At 34.3% G+C, this 15,771-nt stretch overlaps 2 protein-coding genes across 3 annotated transcripts in view; both read right to left on the reverse strand.

Annotated features, from left to right (window-relative positions):
* LOC126890431 (uncharacterized) overlaps nt 1-15,771 on the reverse strand; it is a 502,412-nt gene that overhangs the window by 266,480 nt on the left and 220,161 nt on the right. The gene's annotated exons all lie outside the window — the stretch shown is intronic.
* The window catches only part of LOC126890432 (uncharacterized), a 40,828-nt gene continuing 36,809 nt past the window's right edge, over nt 11,753-15,771 (reverse strand). The window contains exon 2 of the mRNA XM_050659356.1: nt 11,753-12,529. Coding sequence (XP_050515313.1) covers nt 12,003-12,529 — 527 coding nt within the window. The 3' untranslated portion in view covers nt 11,753-12,002. The remainder of the gene's footprint in view (nt 12,530-15,771) is intronic.

Here is a 15,771-nt window from a genome sequence, read left to right on the forward strand (position 1 = left end):
CTTATTCTAACGTTTAATGGTCTTGATGTTTTACCTAAATCAAATTGTTCGCATTTACAAGGTATTTTATAAATACAATTCATTGTTCTTTCTTGTTCAATGTTAGGTCTAGTTTTAGATAGAATAGATCTCAACGTGTTTGTTTTTTTGAATGTTGTTGAAATGTTGAATTTATTTCCTATTGTTTTAAGTTTATCGGATAGTCCTTTTATATATGGTATTGATATTTTTCTCGTATTATTTCTTGTGGCTGTTATAGGAACCCGTTTTACGTTGTTCTGTTCTATTCGATCCAATTTTGACAATTCCTTATTTATAAACGATACATAACAGGATAATCATTTTTTATTAAAACACACGTTAACAATTGTTTTTCTTCTAACAATGAATTTTCGTCAAAACAAGTAATTTTGGCTCTATCATATAAGGATTTAATGATTCCCTTTTTAACGTTGATATTGTGATTTGATTTGTAATTGAGATATCTATTGGTGTGTGTTGGTTTTCTGTATCATATCCAGCATCCTTCTTTGAAAAACAACGAGAAAAGGCAGAGTGTTATTATATTCCTTTTCCATTGTAAATTTTATTGTCTCTTATTGATCGTTTATAATATTTAGGAACGTATCCAACAATTCTGATCTATGAGGCCATATTGAAAACACATCATCTACAAATCTCCACCGTACTGTGGGTTTAAAATTTTGTTTAGAAATGATATTAGTTTCGATATTCTCCATAAATATATTAGCCAATAATGGAGATAAAGAAGAGCCCATTGCTAGACCAAAATTTTGTTCATAGAATTTATTACTTACACTGGGGTGCAAAATTAACCGGACATCTTAAAAATGGGTCATTTTCGATGTCTCGAATTTCCTAAACCTGTTGTCCGATTTAAGTGATTTTTTTATATGTTATACCATTATTCTTTAACAATATCGCTGTAATAATATTGTTACTAAACGGGTAAATTTTCATTGTATACCGGGTGTACTAATTAATCTGTTTTTTTCTCAAACTTCGCATCACCCTGTGGAATATTTTGGCATCTATAAAATACTGAAATTAAAACCCAACTATACATTCATGTTTTCTCAAAATTCTATCTTTTGACTCATTCTCTTATGTTGGACCATAAAAAAGTTAGGTACTTTAACAATTACCCATGCTTTTCATGAATACAGGGTGTTTTTAAATAAGTGTGGTAAACTTCAACGGGTAATTCTACATGACAAAATAATGAGAGTTTGCTTTAAAAACCTATGTCCGCAAATTCTGAGATAGACGGTGTTGAAATTTTTCTTACAAACTCACGATTTATTTATTGCTTTAAAACCGCTCGAGATATGCAAATGAGATTTGGGTTTTAAGGCAAATTTGGTGGGTTTTAAGACGTAGTTATTGTACATTTTTTGACGTACAAGTAAGAATTTCATATCCACCATTGGCGCGCATACGGGTAATATGATCGGTTATATTACCCGTATGTGCGCCAATGGTGAATATTAAATGTTTAATTGTATGTCAAAAAATGTGCAATAACTACGTCTTAAAACCGACCAAATATCATTTGCATGTCTCAACCGGTCTTAAAGCAATAAATAAATCGTTCTTTTGTAATAAAAATTTCAACACCCCTATCTCGGAAACCGTTCTCGGAAGTCTACCGTTTATAAAGCAAACTTTCATTATTTTTTTATGCAGAATTTCCCCTTAAAGTTGGCCATACTTATTTAAAACACCCTGTATTGATGAAAAACATGGCTAGTTGTTAAAGTACTTAACTTTTGTATGGTACAATGTAAGCGAATGAATTAAAAAACAAAATGTTGAGAAAACATCAGGCTATAGTTGGCATTTAATTTCAGTATTTTATAAATGCTAGAATGTTCCACAGGGTGATGCGAACTTTGAGAAAAAAACACAGTTTGATTAGTACACCTGGTACAATGAAAATTTAACTTTTTTGCAAAAATACTATTACATCGATATTGCTACAGAATAAGGCTATAATATATTAAAAAAATCACTTAAATCGGACAACAGGTTTAGGAAATTCCAGACATCAAAAATGACCCATTTTTAAGGTGTCCGGTTAATTTTGCACCGCAGTGTAGTTGAAAATAGGTAATATTATTACATAATGTCAATAACTCCATTATAGCTGATACATTTAGTCTTGTCCTAGTTGTTAATCTATTATCATTCTCTAATTTCGTTTTGATTATGTTTAAAGTTTTATCTAATGGTACTTTTGTAAATAAATTGTTTATGTCAAAACTTACTACATAAAATATTATTTGGATTAAATTCAATATTTGATAATTTGTTTAAAAAATGTTGTGTATTTTTTATAAATGTGTCAATATTATTTGCAAATGGTTTTATAATATTTAATAAAAATTTTGATAGTTCACTACAAGGAGAATTGATGGTACTACAAATGGGTCTAAGTGGAATAATCGCTTTATGAATTTTCGGTAGTCCATAAAAATGTGTAATTTTCTTTGATAGTACGTTAGATCATTTTTAAATTTAAATAAAGTTCTATAGATTTTGTTTTCCAGTGTCTTAGTTGGATCCTTCGTTAATTTGGTGTAAGGTCCTATAATTTTGTCCTCATATTGTATTTTATCCATTATTACATTTTCATTTTCTTTATCCGGTGGTAGGATTGTTATAGAAACATCATTTTTTAAAGTTTTTAAAGCTTTCATTTATAGCCTCTCGAAAGAAGCGAAATTGAGGACTCGATACGTTGCTCGACACTAAATAGAGTCTCAGGACAACTTCAAATTCCCATAATAAAGGCATACGAATCAAGTTGCCCATTGAAGCATAAAACAGTTACTAGGGATGTTCCCTGGTAGAACAAATACTTGGTTAAACTTCAGAAAAGGTCAGACACTTCTTCAATAGGGCAAAATGTACAGGTAGTTGCAATTCCGACGGAAGTGCCCTTACTGAGTACAACAAAGAGCTTATAAAATCAACGAAGAACTCCTGAAAAAAATTGTGCAAAGGGATAACAGAATTAGCACCTGCATAACGACTCCAAAGGTTCTCTGAAAAAGTCACACAAATAAAATCGGACTGATTAAAAAGCCAAATGGTGACTATACTGAGAAACTAGTAGAAACTATTAGAGAGCTTTTAGAGCCTCATTTTCCTGGCTCAATAAATACTAGAAGATATACGGCAAAGCACCCACCTGGCAGAGGATTCAAAGGGCCTCAATAGATCCGGCATGCAGCTTGCGGAAAAAATCTTTACAAAAAACAAAACTGAATTGGCGGGTTAAGCTTCAAACCTTTTAAATATCCGAGCAAGGATGGAATATTTGCTGCAATACTCCAAAAAGGCTTGTTCTAGGAGCCAATTTCAAAAACTTGAAGGAACGAAAAACTAGCATTTATACCAAAGAAGGGGAAACGTCCTACGAACGAACCTAAGTCTTATAGCCCCATATGCCTCACCACCTTTCTCCTAAAAACAATGGAGAAACTAATAGATTTCTGCATAAGAAGCGAAACTCTAACTAGAAAAGCGCTCCACAAACATCAATTTGCATACCAGACAGGCAAATCCACTATCCATTTTGTGAATTCCCTAGTGGAAACCATTGAAAACAACAATAGTGTTAAAAGAAATAGCTCTTTGCGCTTTCATTGACATAGAGGGAGCATTCGAAATTACCTCATATGAATCCATAAAAATGCACTATTAAAAAGGAGCACAAAAGCCTCACTAATACAATGGATGGGGTACCCTTAAGGAGAATTAGGTAATATAAATTTTAATCTGTTTATCCTTTGTCCAGTGCGTGTTACGTTATGTCTTAAGGGAAAAGGCGCAAAATGTCGCATGTAAAAAATTTCAATGTGTTTTAAATGTATCCATTTTTTCGAATCCTTAGAAAACTAATAAATATTTTTGAAAATTTTAAACGCAGAATGAAATATTACGTTATTACCGAGGGCCAAACGTCCCTTAAAATAAATAAAAAGTTTCTTTTGAATGAAATATTTGCAACTAAAAATCAAACTAAATTTTCTCTTATATTTTCACCCCTGCAACTTTTCAATATAAACATTATAGAAGTTTTCAGGGACTTTCGGCCCTTAGAAATAATGTAATATTTCATTCTGCGTTTAAATTTTTCAAAAATATTTGTTAGTTTTTTTAGGCCTCGAAAAAATGAATACGTTTAAATAGACAAGAGGAAAACGGCGGGTTCGTTGGGAAAAATATTCCTATGAGACTTTTTTGCATAATTACGTTCGTGAGACATTCCAGAATAAGGTTCAAGAAGTCGTCCACCTGAAAAGTGCGCCAAATTTTTTTTAACAATTTTTTTTTAGTTAAATTGCAACATTCAATATTTTTGGCTCGGTCAATTTTTTTGTAGGTTTTTTGGACCATTCTGGATAAAAAATGTCTCTTATAATTTTTCGCTAAAGTCGATCGTTTTCGAGTTATAAGCAATTTAAAATTGAAAAAAAACGAAAAATGCGATTTTCAAGGCTTAATATCTCGGTTAAAAGTTATTATTATGAAAGTCAGAAAGTGACTAAATTAAAGTTTAATGTCCCCCCTACAAGATCCCGAAGAAATTTTTGTCATTATTTTATTACTAAGCTGTTATCTTTAAGTAATATTATTGAGCGCCATGCACGTGGCAGGCGGCAGTAATGTGAGTACAAGTAAGGCTACGGCTCCACGGGCGAGAAATTGACGCTAGCAGTAGCTGTAAAACGAACTTAAGGTTCCGCGGAACGGAATAGGAATAGCCGAACTGTACCGACTACAGGAATTGTGCGTAGTCGGTTCAGTTCGGCTATTCCTATTCCGTTCCGTGGAACCTTAAGTTCGTTTTACGGCTACTGCTAGCGTCAATTTCTCGCCCATGGAGCCGTTCGCTAAGATGCACAATTGGACTGCCGGAGTGGCATCTCTCTCGCACTCAGCATTTACGGCTGGCTACCACGTGCATGGCGCTCAATATTATTACTTAAAAATAACAGCTTAATAATAAAATAATGACTAAAATTTCTTCGGGATCTTGTAGAGGGGGCATTAAACTTTGATTTAGTCACTTTCTGACTTTAATAATAATAACTTTTAACCGAGTTATTATGCCTTGAAAATCGCCATTTTTCGTTTTTTTTTTTTTTTCAATTTTAAATTGCTTATAACTCGAAAACGATCAACAGAGAAAAATTATAAGAGACCTTTTTTATCCAGAATGGTCCAAAAAACCTACAAAAAAAATGTTCGAGCCAAAAATATTGATTTGTGCAATTTGAATAAAAAAAAATTGTTAAAAAAAATTTGCCCCACTTTTCACGTGGGCGACTTCTTGAACCTTATTCTGGGATCTCTCACGAATGTAATTATGCAAAAGAATCTCATGGGAACATTTTTCCCAACGAACCCGCCGTTTTCGCCTTGTCTAAAAACACATATGTCACTGATGATGCGGTAGGAGCGAAAGTATACTTGTGCAAGATTTAATAAAACACCGACGTAGTGGAACAACGCGGAATCGTCTTACTTCATAAGAAGGGAGATATCAGAGGCCTTAGAAACTACAGACCCATTAGCTTGTTGTCACTAGTATATAAGCTATTCACAAGAGTTATTACCAATAGGCTGGGAGGTAAGTTGGATTTCTATCAGCCAAGAGAGAAAGCAGGTTTTAGAGCGGGATATAAAACTAATCATCATTTACAAGTGGTTAAGAACTTGATATAAAAGAGTGTTGAATATAACAAGCCATTAGTCCTGATATTTGTTGACTATCAAAAAGCTTAATAGAGTGCCCTATAGATCATCAAAGAAACTGGCAAAATAAAAAACCAACGCATTTAAAATAAAACGGGGAGTGCGAAAGGGAGACACAATTTCACCAAAATTGTTTACAACATTATTAGAGCATATGTTTAGGAACGCCAATCTGAGTGAAAAATAAATTAATGTCAACGGAGAAATACTTCTTAGTTATTTGAGGTTCGCTGACGATATTGTTCCTTTTGCTGACAGCATCGATGTTATAGTATCGCAACGGAGGAACTATACCTAGTCTCCCTATAAGTTGGATTAAAAATCAACCACACAAAAACACAAATCATGACAAATCTTATGTTAAGCGAATAGATTTCAGTAAATAACATGCATATCGAAGAAACCACCTATTATAAGTACTTGGGCATGAGATACGCCTAATAAGAGATAATCAAAAGTGCGAACTAAGCCGCCGCATAGGTGGCATTCGGCAAGCTGAATTATGTCCTTAAGTCAGAACTGCCTATGTGCCTCAAAAGAAAAGTCTTTAATCAGTACGTGTTGCCAGTACTTACATATGGTGCAGAAACTTTAACAGTAACTAAGAAAATAAGAAATAAAATTTGTGTTACACAAAGAGCCATGGAAAGTTCGATGCTAGGCATTTCTCGTAGGGATCGGATTACAAAAAAAAGAAAGACAGAAAACAGGCGTGACAGATGCCATAGTAAGAATTCTGAACATTAAGTGAAACTGGGTGCAGCACATAGCTAGAATGTCGGATAACAGATGGATACAGCGAATAATACACTGAAGACCAAGACAAGAAGCATATCGAAGTAGAGGTTGTCCCCCAACAAGATGGTCTGATGACATAAAACGGATCGAAAAAAATTTGATGCAAACAACACAAAACAGTAATACATGGAAAAGACTGAGTGAGACCTATAGCCAGCATTGGAGTTATCCGAGTTAAACGATGATGATGATGAGTGCTCGATATCTGCCTGTTATTTCTGTAAAATTAATATTATATTTTTTAAAATAAAAATGTATACCATTTTTATTCAGTTGCAATGCGAAGGCAAAACAATCTTACTTTTCAATTAGAATACGGAGTGCAGCCCAGTCCCTTGAATCGCGATTTTCGGCTCTTATTGGAGCCTTCATCGGAAAAAACGTAGGCACTGTTCTCCATATTTTAACTGATTTGAATCGAGAGGTTTTCCCACCCATTGCAACTGAAGTGATGATAGTAGGTGGCTAGCGCCATCTGGCATTGAAAGACGAAGTAGTTTTCAATCCTAATAGTAAATTATTAATATTGAAAATATTAAAAATATTACTACAAGATTTTTAAATTGAAAACTTATTGGTACACTCTCCTGGTGACACCTCCAAGACTTCTACAATTTGCAAGTCAAATGGATGCTGCAGTGAAGACAAGAGGGAAGGAATTCTACACTATGCAATTCACATCCCCCGTCTGCAGCTGGTAAAGTTCCAACGGAAAAATGCACCTAGTTACTCTACGGAGTAATACGACTATAAAATAGAAATGTATACCATTTTTATTCAGTTGCAAGGCGAAGGCAAAACAATCTTACTTTTCAATTAGAATACGGAGTGCAGTCCAGTCTCTTGAATCGCGATTTTCGGCTCTTATTGGAACCTTCATCGGAAAGAACGTAGGCACTGTTCTTCATATTTTAACTGATTCGCATCGAGAGGTTTCCCCACCCATTGCAACTGAAGTGATGATAGTAGGTGGCTAGCGCCATCTGGCATTGAAAGACGAAGTAGTTTTCAATCCTAATAGTAAATTATTAATATTGAAAATATTAAAAATATTATTAAAAGATTTTTAAATTGAAAACTTATTGGTACACTTTCCTGGTGACACCTCCAAGACTTCTACAATTTGCAAGTCAAATGGATGCTGCAGTGAAGACGAGAGGGAAGGAATTCTACACTATGCAATTCACATCCCCCGTCTGCAGCTGGTAAAGTTCCAACGGAAAAATGCACCTAGTTAATCTACGGAGTAATACAACTATAAAATAAAAATGTATACCATTTTTATTCAGTTGCAATGCGAAGGCAAAACAATCTTACTTTTCAATTAGAATACGGAGTGCAGCCCAGTCCCTTGAATCGCGATTTTCGGCTCTTATTGGAGCCTTCATCGGAAAAAACGTAGGCACTGTTCTCCATATTTTAACTGATTTGAATCGAGAGGTTTTCCCACCCATTGCAACTGAAGTGATGATAGTAGGTGGCTAGCGCCATCTGGCATTGAAAGACGAAGTAGTTTTCAATCCTAATAGTAAATTATTAATATTGAAAATATTAAAAATATTACTACAAGATTTTTAAATTGAAAACTTATTGGTACACTCTCCTGGTGACACCTCCAAGACTTCTACAATTTGCAAGTCAAATGGATGCTGCAGTGAAGACAAGAGGGAAGGAATTCTACACTATGCAATTCACATCCCCGTCTGCAGCTGGTAAAGTTCCAACGGAAAAATGCACCTAGTTACTCTACGGAGTAATACGACTATAAAATAGAAATGTATACCATTTTTATTCAGTTGCAAGGCGAAGGCAAAACAATCTTACTTTTCAATTAGAATACGGAGTGCAGTCCAGTCTCTTGAATCGCGATTTTCGGCTCTTATTGGAACCTTCATCGGAAAGAACGTAGGCACTGTTCTTCATATTTTAACTGATTCGCATCGAGAGGTTTCCCCACCCATTGCAACTGAAGTGATGATAGTAGGTGGCTAGCGCCATCTGGCATTGAAAGACGAAGTAGTTTTCAATCCTAATAGTAAATTATTAATATTGAAAATATTAAAAATATTATTAAAAGATTTTTAAATTGAAAACTTATTGGTACACTTTCCTGGTGACACCTCCAAGACTTCTACAATTTGCAAGTCAAATGGATGCTGCAGTGAAGACGAGAGGGAAGGAATTCTACACTATGCAATTCACATCCCCCGTCTGCAGCTGGTAAAGTTCCAACGGAAAAATGCACCTAGTTACTCTACGGAGTAATACGACTATAAAATAAAAATGTATACCATTTTTATTCAGTTGCAATGCGAAAGCAAAACAATCTTACTTTTCAATTAGAATACGGAGTGCAGTCCAGTCTCTTGAATCGCGATTTTCGGCTCTTATTGGAACCTTCATCGGAAAGAACGTAGGCACTGTTCTTCATATTTTAACTGATTCGCATCGAGAGGTTTCCCCACCCATTGCAACTGAAGTGATGATAGTAGGTGGCTAGCGCCATCTGGCATTGAAAGACGAAGTAGTTTTCAATCCTAATAGTAAATTATTAATATTGAAAATATTAAAAATATTATTAAAAGATTTTTAAATTGAAAACTTATTGGTACACTTTCCTGGTGACACCTCCAAGACTTCTACAATTTGCAAGTCAAATGGATGCTGCAGTGAAGACGAGAGGGAAGGAATTCTACACTATGCAATTCACATCCCCCGTCTGCAGCTGGTAAAGTTCCAACGGAAAAATGCACCTAGTTAATCTACGGAGTAATACGACTATAAAATAAAAATGTATACCATTTTTATTCAGTTGCAATGCGAAGGCAAAACAATCTTACTTTTCAATTAGAATACGGAGTGCAGCCCAGTCCCTTGAATCGCGATTTTCGGCTCTTATTGGAGCCTTCATCGGAAAAAACGTAGGCACTGTTCTCCATATTTTAACTGATTTGAATCGAGAGGTTTTCCCACCCATTGCAACTGAAGTGATGATAGTAGGTGGCTAGCGCCATCTGGCATTGAAAGACGAAGTAGTTTTCAATCCTAATAGTAAATTATTAATATTGAAAATATTAAAAATATTACTACAAGATTTTTAAATTGAAAACTTATTGGTACACTCTCCTGGTGACACCTCCAAGACTTCTACAATTTGCAAGTCAAATGGATGCTGCAGTGAAGACAAGAGGGAAGGAATTCTACACTATGCAATTCACATCCCCGTCTGCAGCTGGTAAAGTTCCAACGGAAAAATGCACCTAGTTACTCTACGGAGTAATACGACTATAAAATAGAAATGTATACCATTTTTATTCAGTTGCAAGGCGAAGGCAAAACAATCTTACTTTTCAATTAGAATACGGAGTGCAGTCCAGTCTCTTGAATCGCGATTTTCGGCTCTTATTGGAACCTTCATCGGAAAGAACGTAGGCACTGTTCTTCATATTTTAACTGATTCGCATCGAGAGGTTTCCCCACCCATTGCAACTGAAGTGATGATAGTAGGTGGCTAGCGCCATCTGGCATTGAAAGACGAAGTAGTTTTCAATCCTAATAGTAAATTATTAATATTGAAAATATTAAAAATATTACTAAAAGATTTTTAAATTGAAAACTTATTGGTACACTTTCCTGGTAACATCTCCAAGACTTCTACAATTTGCAAGTCAAATGGATGCTGCAGTGAAGACGAGAGGGAAGGAATTCTACACTATGCAATTCACATCCCCCGTCTGCAGCTGGTAAAGTTCCAACGGAAAAATGCACCCAGTTACTCTACGGAGTAATACGACTATAAAATAAAAATATATACCATTTTTATTCAGTTGCAATGCGAAAGCAAAACAATCTTACTTTTCAATTAGAATACGGAGTGCAGTCCAGTCCCTTGAATCGCGATTTTCGGCTCTTATTGGAGCCTTCATCGGAAAGAACGTAGGCACTGTTCTCCATATTTTAACTGATTCGCATCGAGAGGTTTTCCCACCCATTGCAACTGAAGTGATGATAGTAGGTGGCTAGCGCCATCTGGCATTGAAAGACGAAGTAGTTTTCAATCCTAATAGTAAATTATTAATATTGAAAATTTTAAAAATATTACTAAAAGATTTTTAAATTGAAAACTTATTGGTACACTTTCCTGGTGACACCTCCAAGACTTCTACAATTTGCAAGTCAAATGGATGCTGCAGTGAAGACGAGAGGGAAGGAATTCTACACTATGCAATTCACATCCCCCGTCTGCAGCTGGTAAAGTTCCAACGGAAAAATGCACCTAGTTACTCTACGGAGTAATACGACTATAAAATAAAAATGTATACCATTTTTATTCAGTTGCAATGCGAAGGCAAAACAATCTTACTTTTCAATTAGAATACGGAGTGCAGTACAGTCTCTTGAATCGCGATTTTCGGCTCTTATTGGAGCCTTCATCGGAAAGAACGTAGGCAGTGTTCTCCATATTTTAACTGATTCGCTTCGAGAGGTTTTCCCACCCATTGCAACTAAAGTGATGATAGTAGGTGGCTAGCGCCATCTGGCATTGAAAGACGAAGTAGTTTTCAATCCTAATAGTAAATTATTAATATTGAAAATATTAAAAATATTATTAAAAGATTTTTAAATTGAAAACTTATTGGTACACTTTCCTGGTGACACCTCCAAGACTTCTACAATTTGCAAGTCAAATGGATGCTGCAGTGAAGACGAGAGGGAAGGAATTCTACACTATGCAATTCACATCACCCGTCTGCAGCTGGTAAAGTTCCAACGGAAAAATGCACCCAGTTACTCTACGGAGTAATACGACTATAAAATAAAAATATATACCATTTTTATTCAGTTGCAATGCGAAAGCAAAACAATCTTACTTTTCAATTAGAATACGGAGTGCAGTCCAGTCCCTTGAATCGCGATTTTCGGCTCTTATTGGAGCCTTCATCGTAAAGAACGTAGGCACTGTTCTCCATATTTCAACTGATTCGCATCGAGAGGTTTTCCCACCCATTGCAACTGAATTGATGATAGTAGGTGACGATGAAAGACGAAGTAGTTTTCAATCCTAATAGTAAATTATTAATATTGAAAATATTAAAAATATTACTAAAATATATTACTAAATTATATTTTTTGTTAATTTGTTTAATAGAAAAAATAAAGCACTCAGTTTTAGCCTATACATATTTATTTAGATAAACTTTAACGATTTTATAATTTTGAAGACGAAAATTAGTAGGCATTCTTAAAAAATTTTGAGTAGAGGAAGACTGTACTGACCAAGCAGGTGATGCATGCTGGTTCGACGGTTTGGCGTGTCGAATATCCATATCCATCCGGAAAAGGATATTCTGGTTCGCTAGGAGGTTCACATTATGGTTTTGTGACTCTGACTGTGAATGCCACCCCTAATTTGATGATTATAAACGGCCTCCACGCTGTTTTCTAATTTTTTGGATCAGTGACAGTACGCCTGAGTGAAACTCTAAAGTTTCATCTTCGTCAAAAGACGTGACACTCGGCAGAACACCTTTGAAAAAAGAGAGCATTGGATGTTCTTCACGTTTGTCTGTTGATAGCATGCTATCTAAAAACAGGCTCATTTTGTCATCAAGGGTCATGGGCTTTTTGGAACTACTCGGCATTGGTCTCATGGGCTTTTTGGAAGTACGTGGCATTGGTACCTCTGGCCTTTTTTCTTTTTTTCTGACCGCCGGTGTCTCTACAAATGTATATGCTAGACGCTTCTGGAGGATCGGTGATCTAGGCTCACGAGAATCATGAGTGCGGTTAATCTTTTTGTAGGCTTTGTGTAAAAAGCTCATCTGTCGTTTATATATATATGGTTTTGAAAACTTCGCCCCTGCTTCGGATTTTCTGACTTCATTTTTAGTTGCTCTCAACCAGGCATCTCGTAAATTCGCCCACCTTGTAGATACTAATTTACCTGCAATTAAAATAGGTTCATAAAGAAATGTGATTATGTTACAATAGTCGAGGAAATGAAACTGAAAAAATGGCAAAACCTCGAAATTTTTTCGCCCAGCATCGATTTGTACAAAAATTTGGGATTAGGCTCATTTCACCCTCTAGTTCATTTTCTATATTGAGCCGTTGTACGCTTTTGGTTTTTTAAGGGTGAAAACTACCGCTAATTGTAAAAAATTATAAAATAACATTTGAAACCTTAATATTATCAACATTTGGTTCTTATTATTTACATAATGATTGTTTTATGCTTTAAGATATACTATCATAATATTTTAACCCTTAAAACCACCCTTGTTGGAGCTATATATAAAAAATTACTTATTATAAAAGAATAATTTCGGCTTGCATCGATTTACATAAAAATTTGGGATTAGGATCATCTCACCCTGTACTTCATATTCTATAACATGCTCAAGGTAGTTGATTATTTTTAGGGGTGTAAACTACTCCTTATTCTCAAAAATTATACAAAAACATTGTAAACTTTAATATGGGTAAAATTTGGTTTTAATTGGATAAAAATAATGATTGTTTAATGCTTCAGGATATAATATAATATTTCAACCCATAAAAACCACCCTTAAGAACATTACAACTTTTATAAGTAGATAATTTAATAGATACAGAAAAAAGTAGAATTAAAGAATTACAAAAACCTGTATTTACACAAAAATACGAATTTACAAATATGTGGAAGTACAAATACAAATAGTTTTTAAGTCATCTTCCAGTATACGAACCAGTTCTGTGGTATGTATATTATACATGCGTTGAAAATGTTCCATAAGCGGACTATTCGAATATTTCGAAAAAAAAAATTCGTTTTATAAACATAGCTCCTTCATTTTTGGGGATAAAAGGTTTTTTCAAAAATGACTTTGTAGGAGATTTGAAGAACTATAAGACTGTGTAAATTAAATTCCGTTAGATCCCTTACTTTTTAATTTTACTGTAACTGTTCACTGTAATGAAAATCTATGAACGAACAATATAATTTTAGCTATTAGAAAAGCTACAATTTAGTAGTCTATCATTTTTTTTGTATCTCCAGTATTTTCGGAGATATTTTGAAGTAAAATGTAAAAATTACGAAATTGCAAAAAATAAACTTTTATTTAAACTTCAATTTTTCTAAAATTAGGCCATTTAAATAGGTGAAACTTCTCGGGTGTATTGACAATACAAATATACAAGGAATTACAGAAAGGTAAAGACCAATTTTTAATTTGGACGGTGGTTAGGGGGTTATTTTCACTGATTTTTTCGTAGAGAAAAGCAGGTACCGACTTTTTTGATCATAAGTCGCTCTATTTTCATGTTAGAAATTTTTTATAAATATTCTTTGAAAGGTTTAAGTGTATACTTGAAAAAAGATAATTTAAGTTTTTCTCGAAAAATGCAAAGTTTTCCCGTTATTTGGCTTTGAATATTTCAATTATGCATTCGACTAGAAAAGCTAACTTTTAACATGCCGTATCTCGGTTTGTATTGGTCTTAAGGATATTATAGAAAAAGAATTTAGTTTGTGTTACTAAAAGATACAATTTTGCTATCTACAGTTTTTTTTGAGTAAATGCATATTTTTTGAGGTATTCTCAAAAAACCCTCCAAAAAAGTCGATTTTTTCGACGAAAAACTGTTACTTTCAAGCGCGAATAACTCGAAAAATATTAGATTTACGAAGAAAATGTAAAAAACATTTTTTTCTTAGAATTACTTTTTTATCGATTTACATAGTTAAAATTTAATTAAAAATTCTCACCCCCGAGATGGGGTGGCAATCACCCCCAAGGTTTTAGGGTACAGCGGCATGATATAGAAAAGGATCCTTGGACTATTCCCTACTAGTCTAAGAGCTAGTGAACCATCCGACTAACGGTCGTCCTGTAAGGCTAGAAATTTTTCTAGTGATAATTCATAGCACATCAAGGCTAAAAACCATGACCTGGCAGGCCTCAGGGGTGCACGTGTATCTACCAGGTGAATCGAAAAGTGCAAATTTAGGGGGTAAAATAAACTTTCTCCTGTAAGGTTTAAATTTAAGTATGTGTTTGAGTAAGTCATTTAGAAGAAATGTGTACAATGACAGGCGATTCTGAAGAGCATAAGACCTTGCCAGGCCAGTGGCGGCTCGCGACCTCAGTATGCGGGTAGGCTACACATATACTTCGGGTAGGCGACAAAAAATATCCTACAATTTGTAATACATTTTGAGCCGTCTTGCAATACTAAATGTAATCTATGAGCGCAACAATGTGTAAAAACTGCTTTTGGAGCATCTACTTTAATTTTTTATTGTAATCCGTTTAAAGAGCCAGCCATTACACTTGCACCATCGTAAAATTGAGCAATTTATTTATTTTTGTAATCATATGGCTCAAGCACGTTTGAAATTAAACTATATAGAGCGTCTGCAGATCTATTCTCGCTAACATCAAAAAACCCTAAAAATCTTTCTGTTACCTGACCAACTTTAAAAAAAAAACGGATTGTTAAAGTACACTGTGATTTTTCGGTTATATCAGTAGTATCGTCCGCTAGTATAGAAGAAAATTGACTTTCATTAATTTCTGTCGAAATTTCATTTTTTACGTAATCGGCAAGGCAATCTATTAAATCATTTTGTATTGTTTTTGACAAACCCGTGAACACCCCTTCTATTTTTTAACATGATCCTGGATTTCCTGATCGCGTTTAACTACTAAATTAAAAATTTCTTTAAAATTACCCATGCTTGAAGAATTATGGCTCTCATCACGACCGCGAAATGCAGGTTCTTGTTTTATTAACAGAATTGTAACATCAATTTCTTCAACTTCTTCAATCTTTTTCAACTTCTTCATTATATATCTTATTAGATAGAGAAATTTGTCCAGCTAAAGCACTGTCAATAGTTTGTTTATTTTTTTCTAACCGTTTTAAACCTAAGCAATTGTTTAAATGTTCTTTCGAAGATTCATGTTTTTTTACACTAGCTGATAAATTTTTCAAATCTGAATATCCCTGACTCACTTAAACATTTTGCTTCAAATTTGAGAGCAACAGACAAGGCCAACAGAAAAGTGAATTTTTAAAATAACTTCCGCTTAGCCATTTATGATTTTCATACCATATTGTTTTAAACGATCTCGAAAATGGTCGATTGTCTTTTGTCTTATCTGTGGATAAAATTGTTAAATTTGGCCGGCCCATTGAAAT

Source organism: Diabrotica virgifera, chromosome 8, assembly GCF_917563875.1.
Source record: "Diabrotica virgifera virgifera chromosome 8, PGI_DIABVI_V3a".
Taxonomy (NCBI): domain Eukaryota; kingdom Metazoa; phylum Arthropoda; class Insecta; order Coleoptera; family Chrysomelidae; genus Diabrotica; species Diabrotica virgifera.